At 32.7% G+C, this 17,366-nt stretch overlaps 1 protein-coding gene across 2 annotated transcripts in view; it reads left to right on the top strand.

The window, feature by feature from the left end:
• The first annotated feature begins 296 nt into the window (after positions 1-296).
• The window catches only part of LOC129232136 (uncharacterized protein KIAA2013 homolog), a 45,608-nt gene continuing 28,538 nt past the window's right edge, over positions 297-17,366 (top strand). Inside the window, exons 1-4 of one of the 2 annotated variants that reach the window (XM_054866380.1) lie at positions 297-565; positions 4,714-4,779; positions 8,413-8,516; positions 12,685-12,804. In XM_054866380.1, coding sequence (XP_054722355.1) covers positions 4,718-4,779; positions 8,413-8,516; positions 12,685-12,804 — 286 coding nt within the window. In that variant the 5' untranslated portion in view covers positions 297-565; positions 4,714-4,717. The remainder of the gene's footprint in view (positions 566-4,713; positions 4,780-8,412; positions 8,517-12,684; positions 12,805-17,366) is intronic. The other variant, XM_054866387.1, reaches the window with a different exon arrangement.

Raw genomic sequence — 17,366 nt, 5'->3', positions numbered from 1 at the left:
TTTCTTTCTACGTGGGCCAGAATATCCACAAGACTTTGAAAATTAATTTAAAAAGAATAAAGCGAAAAAATCATGCATACGAACAAAATTTACTAGACTTATTACCATTTTCTTCGTTACCACATGCGTCTGTTTTAGTTTTTTCGTTCGCCATTAGTCAGTGACTGCAGTGCCCTCTATAGTTCGTTGGAGTTGCGAATTATTCGGTTCGCTGAGATCACCCAAAAGGCGTGGTTTAATTTCATGATCACCACGCCTATTTTATATGAACAGAGTGGGTGACAGTTCTGCAGCTAGCAGCTGTTCATTTACGTTGATGTTGTTTACAAACGTTTTGAGATGCTTAGCTCTATGTAAAAGACAGATTAATGTATTATGTTTGACCTGCTCATCTTGTTTCTGAACACTTATTTATTTAATGTATATCCTATTAAATTTAAGTAGCAAGGACATTTTCGTATAGTATGTCATATTTTTATTCAGTTCTAGACCATCACGTGAATTTTTTTATCATGTTTCATATATACTCAAGTTCTTCTTTGAATGATATCTTCAACATTTAGTGGTAATTGAGTAGAATTAATTTATTTGTTTAAGTTTAGTCAATTCAAAAATTACTTTACATCTTCAAAAAAGTGATCTTTTTGTACTAAAAAAAAAACGTTCTGTACGATGGACGATGCTAAATAAGTGAAAATACAAATAGGACAATATTTAAAGTTTCCACAACAGGGAATATTTCATTTGCTTTATTGTTATCCTATGCACGTCATTCGTCTGAATGTATGTATGTGTGTGTGTTTTCTCCTTCGATCCCTATTTGAATTGCAAGTTAAATAAAATATGAAGTTATGTGCCAGTTATTTATTGTACCATTATCTTTTTCTGTTCAAGTTTTTTTCTTTTCAACTGTGTTGGTCAAAAAAAAAAGTAAAATTAGTATTTACAGAAGACTATTTTTATGCTGATTTTTCAAAGTGCCCAGTTTGCTATTATGGGCTTAACAGAGGCTGGAGTGTGGCCTGATCCATAAGGGGTCGTCGAACTTGTAACTAAACGGGACCGGTCAGTTGAGGATCCTCCATGTTCTTTATTGAGGTCTGGGTCTTGTTAAAAATCTTGTGGATCAAAGTCCTCCAAGTGAATCAATATTGCTAGGTTTGCTGGGCCAGAGATTGCTCAGCTTCTGGTCTGGATCCAAAAAAAAAAAAACAGCTGTCTTCAAGTCCCCATCCAACCAGTTAAATCACAAATAGTGAAGGTACAAGTGATCCTGGGCAGTCATTCCAAGCTCGTCAACTTGCGAGATCGAGATTCTCGCTCACGTGATCGATTGTGACGTATAAATGTGGCTAGGTAGCATTTTAATCTACTCAAATCTAGCCACAAGATAACTTCGAGTAAATTAGAATGCTACTTTGCGACATTTCTGCATCACAACTGATCACGTGAGCGACAATCTCCATCTTGCAAGTTGACAAGCTTGGAATGACCGCCCTGGAGTGTGATAGGATATTATGGGCTTAACTGAACATTTATGGATTTAACTATCCTATATATTTGAGATTAGAAGTTTTTTGAAATCCCTGTTTATAGATTGAGAAATAACAACCATCAAACCTGTATTGCATGTTTATATGTTTGAATGTCTGCCTGTTTCAAATAAAATTCTTCCTTGTTTGCTCTATAATTCTGCCCCCCCCCCCTCTTTTCTTTTTGGTTATGTTTGATTGTTTTTTTTTTTTTTTTGGAAAGGGAAACAGCTGGAGCTGCCCTCCTCTGGTTACATTCAGGTGAATAGCTGCAATATTAAAAGAAAGGGGGTTCTTAGATTCTTTTGCTGTGCCTGTCAATGGACAATATTCATGTGACGTCACTGCGGGTCAAAATCGTCACTGCAGTGCACTGTGGGAACTGTAGCAGACGAAAATTCGGTACTACAGCATAGAATAACACTTGCTTTTGTGCGGCTTATCAACTCTTCTTTCTATTTAAAAATGAGATTTTTTAAGTTTTTAAATAAGAAACGTTGTAAAAAAATGATGAACGATTCATCTGATACAAAATACTTTCTTTATTATCGTATTTTCATGGGTTTAAGTCTCTTTGGTTCCTCATCAGAAACATGGTGAAAACTCGAATTCTCTTTTCCCTTTTCTCGGCATTTTTCATGCAGTCATAAGTTTGAGTAAGCTTGAAGCATGTTCATTATGCGCATAAAGTCCAGTAATCCTTAAATAAAACGAGTTTTCTTACCACTGCTGACCCTACGTAGTTGGTCAAAATACCCGCAGACGGACAGCTGATGGGACCGTTGCCAAACTGTGAATAAGGTCCATTCTAGTGCATGATGCACTTTTCAGCAGAGTTGTTATTTTGTTTACTTTTTAACAAAAAGTCTGGAGAGTTGAAGAAAATGGGCAAAATAGCCAAAATGAAAAGCCATATATGCTTAGTACATACAGTTATTTTGATGCTGTCATAGAATTATGAAATAATTTGATTACATTATTTATTAAAAGAGGAATTCTTTTAAATTAGTCAGTTTAAATTAGTATTTAGTAGAAACATAATGATTGTATTTTAATCATAATCTAATAAATCTGGGAGAATATTAGATTATGTTGCACAAAAGTATTTATACATTTATTCAACAATTTTTGGGCAATTTTTCATTGTTAAAGCAATTACATTAAAATAAATGAAATAGCTGTTGAACATAATTTGCATTATTGCTATTAAATGTAAAAAAACGGTTAGTTTTTATTATGATACACATATTTAAAAAAAAATATGTATAATAATAATAACAATAAATCCAAAATAAATACTGTATCATTAGTTTGAAGCAAAGAATAACATCTTGTTATGGAGGTAATTTTGATGAACATTATAAATAAAATCTTGCATTGAAAAAAAAGCATATTAAATAAAATGAGCTTAAAATGCTCCTTCTCTGACTCCTGAAGTTCCAATTCACAGCATACATTTTTAAATAGTCTTCTGCTGAATTAAGCTGGAAACTTTTTTAATGTCAGTTTTCTGGGCAGCACTTTCCACTCTGCTTTATTTTTAAAGAAACAAATAGCAATTTAATACATTTTGCAAAATAATAAACATTTGTAATGCATTTTTTAAACTAGTATTTGATTTCAAAATTGTTATAATTTGTAAAATAAAGATTTAAATATTTTAAAATTTTACAGATATTTCAAAATAGATCATATTATTACAAGAAGCTTTGACTTCAGTTCAGTTAGATAATTAATAAAAAATAAAACATAGTGATCAAAACCTTGAACAAAAAAAAAAAAGAGAGAGATCAGCTTTAAATTTATATTTATGTCATAACCAACTTGTTTTTTTTCCAATGTAACATTTTCTTCATTAATGTACTTTTCTTATTTCATATTTAAGGCACATACATTTTTCAATTTTTTAGATGTTAAATCAAACTTTTTATCTCTACAACTTTATGATTGCTGCTAAATGCATTAAAGCTTGATGTTAATATTGATGTTGATCATGATGTTTGCATGAATTGTTTTGCTGACGATGTAAAAGTTATGGGGATTGTCGAAAATGAAGAACAAGTAAAACAGCTGCAAGAGGATTTAGATCATATTACTAAGTGGGCAGATAAATGGGGTATGGCAGTTAATGTAAGGAAATGTCAAGTGCTACACTTAGGTCATGGAAATAAACGTATGAGATATCGTTTACAGGGTTCAGTCATAAATCAGGCAGAAAATGTTATGGATCTGGGTATCTTTATTAATCAGGACTTCAAGTTTAGCCAACAGTGCAGTATTGCTAGTAACAAAGCCAACAAAATGCTTGGGTTTATCAATAGATCTATTTCAAACAAATCTAAGAAAGTTCTTCTGCCTTTATATAGGAGTTTAGTAAGACCTTATTTGGAGTATGCTGTTCAGTTTTGGTCGCCTTATCTGAAGAAAGATATTTTTGTATTGGAAAGGGTTCAAAGAAGGGTAACTGAATTAGTAAGGGGACTCTCAGATTTAGATTATGATACCAGACTTAATAGGCTTAACATGTATAGCCTGGAGCAAAGGAGAGTCGGAGGGGACATGATTCAGTTATTTAAATTTATCAAAATGAAAGATGTAAATGGATTAAATTTTTGCGGGGAAAGCAGGACAAGGGGTCATTGTTTTAAGCTATTTAAATCTCAGGCTAACTTGGAAATCAGGAAAAACTACTACTTTAGCAGGGTCGTGGGCACTTGGAATAGCTTACCGGAAGAGGCGGTAATGAGCAAGGGAGTGGATAGCTTTAAGAGGGCCATTGATCTTCATTGGGGACTAATTAATTGACTAGGACCAGCCTAGCTGGGCCCAGAGCCTGTTGCTGGTTGTCACATTTGTATTTGTATCTGTTTTGTAAGCAGGCTACCTTTTAAATAAATTTATCAATATTTCCCATAATATTGTGCTCATACAACTAACTGCATGTGTGATTATTTGATGTAAAAAATCTTCCTTCAATAAGAAGAATCAATGTATTTATTTGTCATCGCTAATGGGCATAATTATATTTTGTCTGGGCAGTTTTTTCTGGGGTGGAAAAAATGGAGCATCTCTTCTTTTCAGGGCTTAGTTTGACTTGTAACCCTGTCTAATAAAGAGGTTATAGAAACCTCAAAAAATTTCTTTAGTTACATTATTATTGTATATTTGTTCATTTTTCAAGGACCATGCTCTTGGAGCTATGTGACTGGTGCCGAAAATGCAAGAGAGGTGCAGATGGCTATGTTTCGTAAGTTGTTTTTACTGAATATTTTATCACAGTTCTTCTTCATTTTTTAATTTAAAAATACTTTTCTTTTTCATAGTTTCAGATGCTAACAGAAACATTATACCTTCTTTTTCATCCAAAAGTGCCACTCTTTATGTTTACCATGCTTTTATAAATATGCAGAAAAGTGTCTAAAAAGTTTAGCATCCAAGAAGCATAGGCGGATTTACGGGGGTGCCAGGGGGTGCGCCGCACCCCCAAAACTTTTGGTTGGGTTTTGAAAAAAATTAGTATATTATATTTCACTCGGAAACGCAGTTATGGGAACAAATTCATAGCTGCTATACTAGTAAATTTACTTGAATCCAGTGTATCACCACACGTCGCTAGTGCTAGAAAAACATAACTGTGTTCATATTAAGAATTAAAGTAATTTTATCCATTTGGAAAAAAAAAGAAACCTAATAAATAATTTCATGCAAATAAAGAAACGTCTCAAACAATTTATTGTTCTTTATTGTTCAGTGCTGTGTTATTGTATAGAATAATTGCATGTTCTGTAATTGGGTATTTATTCGTATATCAATACCAATTTTTCTATTTTAAAACAACAATGGCTAATAAAGTCAAAAAAAAAAAAAAAAAAAAACATGGCTATTGCACGAAACTTTATCAATAAAATCTACACCAAAATCAACCGAAAACCAACATATTTTCAAAAATTTTTGAAAATGGACTCCCGGACATTTTGCTGCTGTGGTGCATCCAGGGGTGAGGAGGCAGAAGACTAGTGACCCTCCTCACAAAATGCTGAGTAGATGTTTTTTAAAAAAAATATTCTTTATTATTGAAGAGAAGAAAAGATCTCAGTTTGGGAAAACGCAGTTATTTTACGAAAAAAAAAAGAATGTTGGGGAAAAAAAATCTTAATTTCTTTCAAAAAGAAATATTGACATTTAAATTTTTCAACAGCTTCAGATTATTGGTGGTGAATTGTGTGCCTCCCCTCCCCTCCTCTCACAATCCTCTTTCTTCCATATCTCCCCCCTCCCTTTTTTCTTCATTTTTTCTATTTCATTTTCATTTTTTCTATTAGTCCTCAAAATTTTTCTTCTCCAAAGCCCTTTCTCCAGCCAAAGTTATTACAGAGTACATCAAATTTCGTTTATTGGGCTTCACTTTCGCAAAATTTCCAAGGAAGACCTTCTAATCACCTAAATACATCGAAAATCGTTTAAAATTGCGTTTTTGGAGCTTCAGTTTTGAAAAACTGCAGTGTCCCTAACGTTACCAAATATGGTCTTACACTCATGTGTTTAAGACTTTAATTTTGGAAAATATTCGAACAAGGGCCTCCGACCCTCTTTCTCTAATATCGTCAAAGAGTTAATATTTTGATTTTGAAAATTACTATTTCGAAATATTTAAGTGGGAGAATCCTTTTTTTAAATACCATGGAGTATTGCAGAAGAACTTCATTTTTAGAACTTCAATTTCGAAAATTTAAAAGGGGAGAGCTACAGAACACCCCGTCCGGTAACAACATCAAAAAAGTCCTCCGTGGTATTTTTGGAACTTCACTTATGAAAAGTTGAAGAGGTAGCATGGGGGAGGGGAGGGGAGGGGTTACGTATTTCTATCTGCTTTTCAAAAACTAGATTAGAGACAGTCATGAGTCTCATTCCTAACCCAAACTATAAATATGGACTATAATCACATTTATAAGACTAAAATTTCTAAAAATAGCTTTGGAGTCACACGCACTTTTCTTGCCCCTAAAATATCACCAAGAACTGTAAAACTGTGTTTTCAAAACTACTATTTCAAATTTGTTCTGGGGTGTGAATCCTATTCCAAACCAGTACCTGGATTCACCCGTTGCTTCTAATATCAACTTTCATTTAAGACTTTTTCTGCAGTTTGAAATGTTAAGAATTGCCCATCCCCTAATCTTACTAAATATGGTTTACATCACGTTTTTTAGACTTAAAAGTGTGTCCCGCCCTAAAAAATTTTGCTGATTTCGCCACTGCTTTGTTATTCCGGGAATCCCCCCCCCCCCCCCTAGATCCCTGTTATTGTTGCACCCCCAAATATTTCGGCCTAAATCTGCCTATGCCAAGAAGTATTATTTCTTTTGTACATACATTATTAGTACACATCCCCACTCTTTTGGGTTTTATTTTAAAGTATTCAAGAGCAATAGGCATACAAGGAAGTAATGTGGGGTTCCACATTGCTCCTCCCCCCCCCCTTTCACCCCACATTAGATTTTTTGATAATGGACTTGCACTACAACTAATGGAATTTCACCGTAACTAATAAACAGTCTTTTTTGGATCCCAACAAAGTTGCACATTTTTAATTTTTACAAAAAAGACTAAAAATAAACTTTTTATGATTTTAACTGTATTCACCATGTTATGACGTCACTCATAGCTTTGCAGGTTGTTGGTTGGTTATAGCTGTTTTAAAGCTTTCCTTCTTTTTCTCAGTTGCTTTTTTATACTTGCATTCTTAGTATGTATCAGTAACTGAATTCTGTAAAAGTTGTTTCTCTGCCAGTGCACTGTAAATGTAAAGAAAACAACTTGTCCTAGCTACAATATATTGAATATTAGGTGGGTTAGTTGTTTATTGTTTTGCTTTCAATAATTGTCAAGAAAAGCAAAAGGAAAATACTAGTAATAAAAATTAAGAAAGAAATAAAAGATTTACAGTTTAATTTATGCGTTGTATCAGTTTTAAAGTTATATTTACTGCTGTTCTCATTTTTGTGGAAAACCAAATGTATTGAATTTTCTGACATAAAATCAATCTCAGTATTTAATAAATTTTCAATCTAGTTATTCTTTTATCATTTCTTCTTTCCATCATATATTTTTTAAATATTTAATGGTGCATAGCTAAAACTAAAATCAAATTTTGCCATATTTTAAATTTTAAAATTTGTCTAGAAACCATTTTAAAAAATAATAATTTTAAAAAAAATTCAGATTTCTGAAAATTACTCCCCGCTACTGAAATAACTCTTTCTGAAACAAAATTTGTTCAATATAACTACAATTTGATTTCATTTTAGGAATTGTAGGACCGTAGATGTGATTTGTGGGTCATACATTAAAATAAAAAATATCAATAGTATATTAAAATAATTGAGACTGGTCTATTGGACAGCAAGCCCTGTCTACATGCTCTATGTCCCAAGTTTTTTCTGATACAATTTGTGAAAAGCAAATCTACCTGTTGTGTTAGAAGTAATATAGGGTGCAATTTTTCTCTTAGAGCCAAGCATTAATTAACATGCAGTAACACCCCTCCTAACGGAAACCCCTCTTATGCAGACAAAAAGAATTGTCCCATTAGTGTCTGCATTAGAGGGATTTCACTGCATTAGTGAGGTATTCTGGTAAAGATCTCTCAAACAAAAAGGAGTTATGCTCAATTAAGGAAACTATGAAAAAACCATACTTAAGTGCGTAAATCATAATGTCCTTAATAATGGGAATAACGAAAAATTATTTAAGATTAACACTTAAAGCCAAAGAAAAATGAAATACATATATTTCCAATAAATTATAAATGTAGCACTTGCAGTGAAACATGTTAGTGTAAAAGGAAAGCAAAAATATTGATAGTTCTGTTTCTTTGCAGGTTGAGAAGAGTTTTTCTTCTGGTGATAGTGTTGCTAGGTTTTCTGTTGTATGCGGGCCCTTCTATGTTCCGATGGCTGAGGAAGAAGACGCCCATTATGATAGGTGAGCTTCTAAAAATCATTAGAACGTGATGATGCAAGCCTGCAAGAATTGAAACAATTTAATAATGAAGGGCATACTAGAATAAACCAGGGCTGCGGAGTCGGAAGGAAAATGGCTGACTCCGACCCCGACTCCTGGATTTTGAAATGCCCGACTCTAAGTTCTGATTTTTTAAAAAACTTTTTTGAAATTGTATTTTTCCAATTCTCTCTCTCTCCCTTCAGGGGAAGGGGAAAAACCTCTAAACAGAGATTGAAATATTAATTCCTTTTTATGAAAATTTCACATTTTGTTTTTTATTGTAAACCCAAGATGCATACAACATTAGAAATTCAATTCAAAAATCAAATTTTCCAATAGTTACGAGTTTAAAAGTGAGATGACTTAAAAATCCCTTTAAAAAAATTGAAAAGGATTACTTGTAATCCCCCCCCCCCTTCCTTTTAATGTTTAACAAATAGATATTGATCAAATTGTGTGCTGTCAATTTTTGAAAGCTGTAACTTGAGAGAGAAAAAGCTTTTTTTCTAAGTCCAAGTTCTTGAGAGGGTGTGGTTTGCCCCGGGTGACACAGATCTGGTAGGTGACACCCAAAGTTAATTTCAGAGTTTATAAAAAAATATAAATATTTTAATTCTGAAAATTTCCCAAATATATTTTAAATTATATTTCTTCCATAAAATTTCAATTAAAATAGGGCGCATATACGTCAGGAGCTAATTTGACACAAAATGCGGTGGCATAAAATTTTGTACGAATAGCTATTACTATACCTATATTTCTTCTTCGCTAAATTTTTAATTTAAATTTTATTGGCTGCTTTAGAATTAACCTTAATATGAAGATTTTAAGATTAACTGCAATTATTGAGTTGTCAGGGCCGTGCCGTCCCTGTGTGCAAGGTCGTGCGGGGAACGACGGCGCCAAAGCCAAAAAGGCGCCGAGCTGTACCGATCAAAATTGCTACAACTGAAGGGGGAAAAAAACTCTAACCAAGAAAAGTAAAATTGAATTCTTCATTATATTTAATGGTGGCATTCATATTATATTGCTCACTGAAACATTTAATTCAGTCTCGCTGAAAATCTTAAAGGATAAATTATGACTTGTTGTGTCTAAACATACTATTCAAAATCGCAATCTTTTGCACTGCAAACAAGTGACTTTAATTAATGCATACATTAGCATTTTCCTTCTTAATATGGAGCCGTGAATGCTATTTCGGTATGTCTATAGTACACAAGTTTGAGCATACGAGACAGGCGCAAAAAGTTTGCTAACATCCATTTTGGTTCTTGCGGTGAAATACCTTGTATTATAAAATTCGCAATTGTAGTGTTTTTGTAATTTTTTATTCGTGGTAATTCTACTGCTTGGTGTTATCGTACATAAAAAATATGGTAAGCACATTTGCATATTATTTAGATGTGGGTAATATTTATGTATTGTAGACAATAATTTAGGTTAACTTTTTAATTCCGAAAAGTAACGACTTGATCATAATTACTCGATTCTCTCCCCCCCCCTTTATTTCTTTAACTATTTGTGCATTAAAGTTTTTAAAAAAGCTTTGGGGACATTATGTATTTGTTTTTGATATTAAACTCAAGGCCTTTTTAAAGGTTCCGTATTTTAGAATTTTTGATTTTGTTCGAAATGATTTCTTTTTCAAGGTTTTAAGGGGGAATATCCTTTACTCCAATTTAAAAATCTATTCTGTATTCTCTTGTCATGATTTGACAAGCATAAAACTTTGAACAATTATCTATTTACCAATTAGATATTAGGTAGATATTTAGAGCGGTATCAACTTTAATAGCTAAAATATTTTCTTTTTTCCAAAAATGCATTAGCACATCAAAGGCAGGGTTGGTCAAACCGGCCTGGTTTTCTTTTATTTTCAGGCAGGCATACGTGGAAAAACCCACTATCTCAGTAAAGTGGGTTTTTAGCAATTTTCTACATCTTGAAACATTTACTTAAGAAACAAACTAAATATTGATCAATACGAAGTCTAGAAATAAACATCTTGCTTTCTGGACAGTATATTAAATATTAGAGATTTTAAGTTGTGCAATAGCCGTTTCCCTTTTCTTTTCTTTCTTTCTATTTATTTATTTATTTATTTATTTATTTTTTTGAGTACTTATTAAACTAAAATGAACAATAATTATTTCAATCAAATTCCAAGATTTCTTTTCTTTTAATTTTGGGGGTAAAATACTTTGATTAACTGAAACTGGCCTCCTCCTTTTTAACAGTGGCTCAATGCAAGTTTTGTAAGAGGAAAAGTCAGACTTCAAAAGTTAATTTCGATCGCCCCTCCCTTACATCCGCTCTTACTTGAAATAACTTCGAGACAGGAAGTAAAAACGTACACTGCGTTCCAAAATTAAAAATTTAAACTGTTTCTCTTTTGTTAAATTAAATGCCAAACGTATTTTCTTCCATATTGCATTTGTCTACAAATCCTAATCCCAGGTGTTAACTATATTTTTCCTGCATAAAGGCGCTTAAAAGACATTTGCACGACAGCGCCAATCAGGCTTGGCGCGGGCCTGAGTGTTGTAATCAAGAAATCATTTACACTTATTTTGTTCCATACTTTTTAGTGAGAACCAAGCTTATAGAAATAGTCTTAATAAAAAAAAAAAAAAACATTAGACAGGGCTTCCAAATGATCCGCTTTTCCCGCCAAAGTCCGTTTTTTAAGGTTAAGTCCGCTTTAGATCATATCCGAAATTAATGAATGCATATTAAAGTTAGCAAAAGATGTGTTAAATAATATACAGGATTATAAAAGTCGTCTACTTCCCGAGGAGACACTAGGTTCTGGAAGAATAAGATATTTCACTTATACGCAGTTTTATTATCAACATTTGGGGGGGGGGACAACTTTTTTCTCCATTGTGTCTCCTGAAACAGGCGATTCTCGAAAAAATGTCCGTGCGTAACGCTAAGTTTATTTTCTTCAAGTAACTATTACTTAAATATGGGATTAACTGTTATGCTTTGATAGTATATTAAAGCATGTAACAGCATTAATTTTTAAAAGCTTTGGTTACCTGGAAAAAATACAAAATTTAGCACTATGGATGGGACATTTTTTCCGAGAACTGCCGTAATATTATTCTTCTATTTTTGAAGTCATTAATCCTTTTTCAAGACATTATTTATTGCTTTTTCATTTGCAAATGTTGCCACTACATGCTGACCAACTTTTACTATCACCATTATTTATGCTAAAATCATCTACATGTTCACAAATCCCTTCCCACGTTGGAGTTGAGGGTAATGAAAGGGCTGACTTTTTGGCTAGATCTGCTGCTGCGGAGGGTGTGAGCCCTTGTGGAGATCTTACTTTCAGTGAGATCTCCACAATTTCAAAAATGGAGCTCAATCGCCAATTTAAAACACCTCCCAGACACGCCTGGTATTTTGCAAAATGTCCTGGTGAGTCCTTTAGACTCAAGGGTAGACTCCTCCAGGCAACATATTCGAGATTCCTGAGTGGCCACACAAAAGCTCTTAGATTCTCTGGGAATATCAAGACTTTTCCGGAGTGTCACTGGTGCTCTGCTGGAGAGGTTTCACCTGAGCACATTCTATCTTGTTTGGATTTTACGAAGGACGAGGTCCTTAGTGACCCATTGCTGTTCTTGGATTTTTTGCAGATATTTGGATTCATGGGGGTTGTTTAGCATTGCTAAACATGCCCGAGATAAGTCAAAAAAAAAAAAAAAACATGTTCACAAAAATCAGCACTGTAGGGATTAAGCTAAGTCCAGTTTAATATCGTTCGAATTGATGAGCGTTTACTGTATATCGTTGTATAATTTAATTTTTACTAGGTTAGACCCTTATGTAAGCCACTGCAAAAGTGGCATAAATAATTGCTTTTATAATTTGTATTTGCACTAACAGAAGTTAGTTTTAAACGCATTCTATTGCATTTAGAAGTGGTGCAAGTCTTGGTTATACCATTTGCCTATAGGCTTTAATCAGGAAACGGAACAGCAGTAGTGTTTTGTGCAAAAGTAGTTCATTCTCAAAAACTTGTTTAATTGACTGAAACCACTTTTGCTCTCAACGGATCATGCAATAAATAAATAAATACTTAAACTTTCTGTTTTGTGTCCATATTTTGCTTTTTTTGTTTTCATTTTAGATCCCAACATTGGATGTGTTGCGGCCAACATGAACTCCTTGGTACGAGAATCCACCTACTTTGATGCAAGCATCTTTCGTTCATATGAACCGGATGATGAATTTCTCCTTCCATTTATAGGTGAGTCAGAGATGTCTTGTTTCTATTTTATGTTTTGCATGCATTATCTCCTTAGCTGTCCCCTTTTTATTTATTTATTAGAAGTAAATGACAATGTAGCACTGTTTTTTTTTTTTTATGGAAGAAGAAATAATTCAGATGTTATTCTAAAACATTAATGTAGTTAAACTGGATTAATAGGATAGGTGAAAAAGTCAGGGAAATTGTTCATATTAGCTGTTGCCAGTCGCAGATACAAGGGGAGGGTCATTGCCCCCCCCCCCCATCCCCCAAACCGTGAACAATAGTATCCGTCCATATTGTATTCGAACTTCATGAATAAAATGCAGGTCCATAACCAGACTTTTGTTTCGGGAAGAGTTTTGTTTTGCTAAGTACATTTCTCGGGAAATCTGTATAGTAAAATTTTATTTCATCTATTCATTCTTGTTACACTAATGCTACTTGTAAGTTATTTAAAGGGCTTTAGAGGCATTAATATTATAAGCATGTAAAAGAAAAGTATGTCAAATCTATTAGATGAAGGGGGGGGGATCTAATGTTTAGACTACATAGTTTCACCCCTGTTAAATATTCAATGTCTGTTTGATTATTCAAAAGAATAGATAGGCGCATTCGAAGTAATACTTCTTTAATTTATATTTTTGGACATTTAAAAAGTATCTTAAATATAGAGTTTGCCACTTTCAAATTTAAAGAATTTTTTTAGCGACATGTTTTCAAAATATAATGAAAAACGCTGCATTCTTTTGCAAGAAATGAAAAAACGTATAATGAAAAGCAATTTTAGGAATAGTTTTGAAAACTTTTGGAGGGAGTTTGAACACTAAAAACCCACTCCTTAAATAGGGCCCTGATATAACAATTTCAATTGTCGTTTCAATTCATTAATTATTTTTGAGAGTAAATTTTTGAAACTTCTTCTTTTATTGCTTATGAAATTATTTTGAAACATTTGTGCCTATTATAGTACAGTAAAAATAGGGATCAGACCCAAACATTCAAAAAAAAAAGTTTAAACCAGTTGTAAGTTGTTTATTGCCTTCCCAATATGAACAGGTAAAAAGTCCCACTCCACTGAGCGGCAGGTTTTGGAATGGGGGGGGGGGCTAAAAATTGCTATTTTGGGTATTTTTTAGGAATTTTTAGTGTTCATTTAAAGTGGGAATATTATGTCATTCTAAATTTAAAAGCATTAAATGAAAGGTGTTTACAAAAGACGGATGACACAACCCATCAATGCTAAAGATCCCCAAAGCAGTACCCCCCCTCCCATACACTTCAAGTGGAAATATTATTTTATGCAAAGTTAAAGTTAGAAATCCAATGTTTTCAACCTTTAAGAGGGATGGGGCACGCCCTCCCAAAGCTACAGCACACCCCCTCCCCACCACCACTAAATAAAATATTACCCCAATCCCCCCCCCCCACCTCTCCTTTCCATTTCAAGTAGAAGTATTATTTCATGCAAATTTAAAATGCATTAACTCAGTACTGTCCACCCCACAAGAACAGTGGCTCAAATAATATACTTAAAGATTACCCCCCCCCCCCCTGGCGGCATGTTTTATTAAATGGTCAGAAAAATGAAGTTGAAATGGCTTTTTCCCTTGTAGTATATATTGCTTTTTTGCAGTATTTAAAATCAAAATTTTTAGCTTACGTTGTATATTTCATTCATGCATGCCTCAAATATGTCGTCAGCTTGAGATTAACTCTCCGTCAGAACTGGAGTTTTCAAATAAATTCTCCTAAGGTTGTCACAAAAAGTTGTCGCTATCATGATTGTGTTTGGTATCTAGATCCTCGGCAAAATCATTATTGTTGCAGCTATGTCTAACCCAGTTTGTGCATATAGTTAGGCACTTCAATCCACTTTCAGACTTTTCAAACATTCACTATATCCAATGAAACCCTCAGAGCAAGCACAACATATGAGACCCAGAAAGTCTTTAGAGCAGAAGGCTTGGCTGTTGTAATAGGGCGCAGATGATATTTCTATGGTGCTTTCTCCTTCTTTGTACCCATCAAAAATGACACTATCTTTCCCATATTTATGAGTGACATATACACATCAGGATCGGCAAGGTTTTGGACACGACGGTTTTTACTGTCCTGTCCAAAACCCTTGTGTCCAAAACTATATTTTTAGAAAAATTGTATTCTGTGAGAAAACATCAAAAACACATTAAAAAGTATCAAAGTAATGTTTTATATTGAACATTTATTCAATGAGAACACTCAGCTTATTCATGCAGTTGATTTTAATTTAGTTACATAGAAATTGAATTCTTGATTAAAATTTCAATTTGTATGCATGAGTTTATTTGGTTATTATTATTATTTTATTTGTTTATTATTATTATTTTATTTGTTTATTTATTTATTTATTTATTTATTTATTTTTATTTATTTATTATTTATTTATTTATTTATTTTTATTTATTTATTATTTATTTATTTATTATTTATTTATTTATTTATTTATTTTTGATATTAGAAACCAAATTTTCCTATGTTCCCATATGTGCAAATAAAAGCAGGGTTGGTAAGGTTTTTACCAGCCTGTTCAAAACCCATGTCCAAAAGTGTACAAAACTACCTTTTGAAAAACTATATTTTGTGAGAAAATATCAAAAACCAAACAAAATGTGTCAAAATTATTTTTTTGACTATTTAACATATTTATTCAATGTGAACATTTAAGTATAAATATATATTTAATTTAATTATACAGCTGATTTTAATCTAGTTATATAGAAATTAAATTCTTCATTAAAAATTTCAATTTGTATGTAGGAGTTTTTTTTTCTTTCCATAAACCTTTTTTGCATGTACGCAAAAATTTATGCATGTATGCAAATGAAAGCTCAAAATATAGTGCAATAATTGATTTAAGTGCAAAAAATTACAATTTTTTCTAGTTACAGAACGTATTATATTAAAAATATGAACTAAAAGAAGAATAGCACAAGTTTTATAACCTAACTCTTTAATCAACAATTTCTTGTTCTTTAACCTATGATTTAAAAAAATTATTATTATTATTATTATTATTTTTTTTTTGCATCTAAATATTGCACATTTAATAACATTCATTCCTTTGAGTTATAAATAGAACTGAGATTAGTTGTCTTGGTTTTGTTGTGCATTTCCTTTCATAACTACCAACTGTTGCATAAGGAAGTTTTTATGTAATAGTTATGGCAGTATTTTGAATTAAAATATTTTTTAAATGAACATTTTGAAGAAAAAATTATCAAATAATCATTAATTAAACCTCATTTATACCTATATTTATGCATTATGAATATTGCAGTATATACGAATTGATTAGATTACACTGCTTTAGCTTTAGCATAGTTTTGGACACTTTTTGACAGTTTTGGACGGTGAAAACCACTTGTCCTGTCCTAAACCAGTTTTGGATAGTCCAAAACCCTGCACTGCATTGCTGGCATATTTCCTTGAAGCTTGCAGATTATTACCGGGAAAAAAAACATGATGGAAAAGGTATCTTTTATCTATAACATATATGACACCAGCTTTTTGTTTTGTGATGGTGGATGGGTTTTTTGTTTCAGTTAATAATACTTCAACAATACAGGATTTCTTTCCTTATGGAACCAGATTCATCAAATACTGATGTAGGATCAGCTCATAACTTGTACTGGAAGTTTTTAGCAATTTATTATTCGATCCTTACTGTACATACCAATTGGTGTAAAAGATGGTTTGAGCTTACACATCTTTACAAATATTAACTACTCTTGTAACAGAAGCTAGACTTAACTGCATACTTCCTGTACAATGAAATACCATTAAATTTTTTGTCTTCAATATAATTTTATGTTACTGCCTCAACGTTAAAGGCCTCATCACAACTCACCTTATTATCATCGACCAACCAGTATCAGCTAGCAATACCACTACCAACTTGAGTCAATACCCATAGAGAGGGAAGAAACTTCTGGTGACTTTAAAAATGGATTGTGATCCCCAAACTGGGAGAAAAGGTGTAAATGTTTAGCAATTTACTGTTGTATTGCTCATTGCTCTTATCAAAACTTGTTCTATCGTTGAATCACTACAGGTCCTGGACCACCGAAAATTGTCACTGCGTTGGATCGTTGGGTAGCTGATGTGACACCTTTATCAAATTTTTTTATTACCTAATGTACTCAAAATTCACATAACCGGCTTCATAAAAGGAGGCAGCTTGGTGTTAGCAAACAAGAACTTGGAATCCTATTTTTTCAAATATAAACCTTGAAGGGGCCAATACTGGTGTGTTCACCTTACTGCATATTGATTATATTTGAAATTGTATTCTTACAATTACAAAGAAAGCTGTAGCACAAACATTGATACAGGTCCCTAATTCTCAAAGTAAATTTTATTCCAGACTCAATATTTGTTTTCCTCATCAATTTTTATTCAGTAGGTATGTTACATGCATTATTGTTAATTAACAAACAAATTTTTAATTTTACCACAGCAAAACAAACAAGACCTTTAAAGTTTATCTGACAACTGCAGCACTAGTTTGTGTGTGTGTGTGT

The sequence above is a fragment of the Uloborus diversus genome, chromosome 1, assembly GCF_026930045.1.
Source record: "Uloborus diversus isolate 005 chromosome 1, Udiv.v.3.1, whole genome shotgun sequence".
NCBI lineage: Eukaryota > Metazoa > Arthropoda > Arachnida > Araneae > Uloboridae > Uloborus > Uloborus diversus.
The sequence above is the reverse complement of the archived record's forward strand: the minus strand, read 5'-3'. Positions and strand labels throughout refer to the sequence as shown.